Source organism: Aplysia californica, unplaced genomic scaffold (assembly GCF_000002075.1).
Source record: "Aplysia californica isolate F4 #8 unplaced genomic scaffold, AplCal3.0 scaffold00042, whole genome shotgun sequence".
Classification (NCBI taxonomy): Eukaryota; Metazoa; Mollusca; class Gastropoda; order Aplysiida; family Aplysiidae; genus Aplysia; species Aplysia californica.
Window position 1 is genome coordinate 2,128,408 of NW_004797312.1, and position 2,234 is coordinate 2,130,641.

The 2,234-nt window shown below is 46.2% G+C and overlaps 1 protein-coding gene across 1 annotated transcript in view; it reads left to right on the plus strand.

Annotated features, from left to right (window-relative positions):
- LOC101861268 (AP-2 complex subunit alpha-2) overlaps positions 1–2,234 on the plus strand; it is a gene marked incomplete in the record, with an annotated part of 48,945 nt that overhangs the window by 38,253 nt on the left and 8,458 nt on the right. The window contains 3 exon segments of the mRNA XM_013079160.2: positions 175–249; positions 1,064–1,161; positions 1,468–1,601. Coding sequence (XP_012934614.1) covers positions 175–249; positions 1,064–1,161; positions 1,468–1,601 — 307 coding nt within the window.

A 2,234-nucleotide genomic window follows, 5' to 3' on the forward strand; every position in this document is an offset into this window, starting at 1 on the left:
CCAATGGATGCAGTAAAACTCTTACTGAAACTTAAACCAATGGATGCAGTAAAACTCTTACTGAAACTTAAACCAATGGATGCAGTAAAACTCTTACTGAAACTTAAACCAATGGATGCTGTAAACCTTTTGCTAGAACTCAAACGGACGGCGGTCGTTTGTTCCCCTCCCCAGGTGTGGTACAGGGTGATACAGATTGTGATCAACAGAGACGACGTCCAGGGCTACGCCGCCAAGACTGTCTTTGAGGTATGTACAGTGGTCAGTCCAGGCTGAAGTGGGTGGTTGGCGGGTGCTCTGGTGTGGTTTGCTCTTTCTTTCCTATAAAACAACTATCGTCCTTATCTCTCCTCCTTCTTTTTTGTGTTTGTTACTCGCTTGTAACTCCTCTAATCTTCTGGTGCTCATATGACCGTATGCAGTTGCGAGCGTCTTAAAACCTTTACTAAAGCTAAAACTTTCTGAAAGGGCAGTTCTCAGAAGAACTAGTTCAGTCAGATGTCCGATAACTTGATTTTTTTATTTGCTTGTATAATATACGTTTTGTTTGTTTTGAGGGATGCTGGGTTTTTTATTTTCTCGTTTTGTTCTCTTATTTCCGTTATTTTCACTAGAAAAATGGAGATATGACAAGAAAGCCCTGAAGTCGCGATCTATCATCCCTATCTCTTCTCCTTTTTTGTGTTTGTTCCTCCCTTGTAACACCTCTAGTCTTCAGCACTTCTATATAACCTAGTTGTGTTGCAAGTGCTGTAAAACGCTTGCTAGAACGTAAAACAGAAGCCTGTGTGTTTGTTCTCAACCCTCTATGTTTGATGTAGGCTGTGGAGATGGTGAGTGGGTGGTTGGCGGGTGCTCTGGTGTGGTTTGCTCCTTCTTTCCTATCAAACATCTGTCGTCCTTGTCTCTTCTCCATTTTTTTTTGGTGTTTGTTCCTCCCTTTTAAGACCTCTAATCTGCGGCACTTATATATAGCCTAGCTGTGTTGCAAGTGCTGTAAAACGCTTACCAAAACAAGGGGATGGTGATTGCGTAACCTTCGTGTGTTTGTCTCTCCCCTCAGGCTCTGCAGGCCCCGGCATGTCACGAGAACATGGTCAAGGTCGGAGGCTACATCCTCGGGGAGTTCGGCAATCTGATCGCAGGAGACCCACGCTCAAGGTCAGTCTCGAAAAATAATTTTGTACCCCCCGGGGTTGTATTCTTCACATTTTAGAATACTTCTAGTACGAAGATCTCTTTGAAACTTTCAGTATTACTCGAAAAATAATTTTGACAGACTGCTATGCAAAGCGTGCGGATCGGAATAAGGAGTAATTTCCTCTTTGGAAAGTGGTGGCACAGAGTTCCCCACGTGATATGGATGCGATAGTAAAACACGATGTATGGATAGGGTTAAAAAAAATGAGTTAGCTCAAAAATGAGGTTTCTAAATGTTTACCCCTCTCTCTCTGGTCTCGTGGACAGCCCCCTGGTTCAGTTCCAGCTGCTTCACTCCAAGTACCACCTGTGCAGTCCCAACACACGCGGTCTCCTGCTCTCCACCTACATCAAATTCATCAACCTCTTCCCTGAGATCAAGACCAGCATACAGGAGGTGGGTGTGTGTGGGTGTGTGTGTGTGATGGTTGCCTCTGTGTGTGTGTGTATGTGTGTCAGACAGTCCCAACACGCGAGGCCTGCTGCTCTCCACCTACATCAAATTCATCATCCTCTTCCCTGAGATCAAGACCAGCATATAGGAGGTGGGTGTCTTTGCCTGTGTGTGTGTATGTGGGTGTGTGTGTATGTGTGTGTCAGACAGTCCCAACACTCGAGGCCTGCTGCTCTCCACCTACATCAAATTCATCAACCTCTTCCCTGAGATCAAGACCAGCATACAGGAGGTGGGTGTGTGTGGGTGTGTGTGTGTGATGGTTGCCTCTGTGTGTGTGTGTATGTGTGTCAGACAGTCCCAACACGCGAGGCCTGCTGCTCTCCACCTACATCAAATTCATCATCCTCTTCCCTGAGATCAAGACCAGCATATAGGAGGTGGGTGTCTTTGCCTGTGTGTGTGTATGTGGGTGTGTGTGTATGTGTGTGTCAGACAGTCCCAACACTCGAGGCCTGCTGCTCTCCACCTACATCAAATTCATCAACCTCTTCCCTGAGATCAAGACCAGCATACAGGAGGTGGGTGTGTGTGTGTGTGTGTGAGTCGGTGTGTGTGTGTGTGTGTGTGCATGTACAGG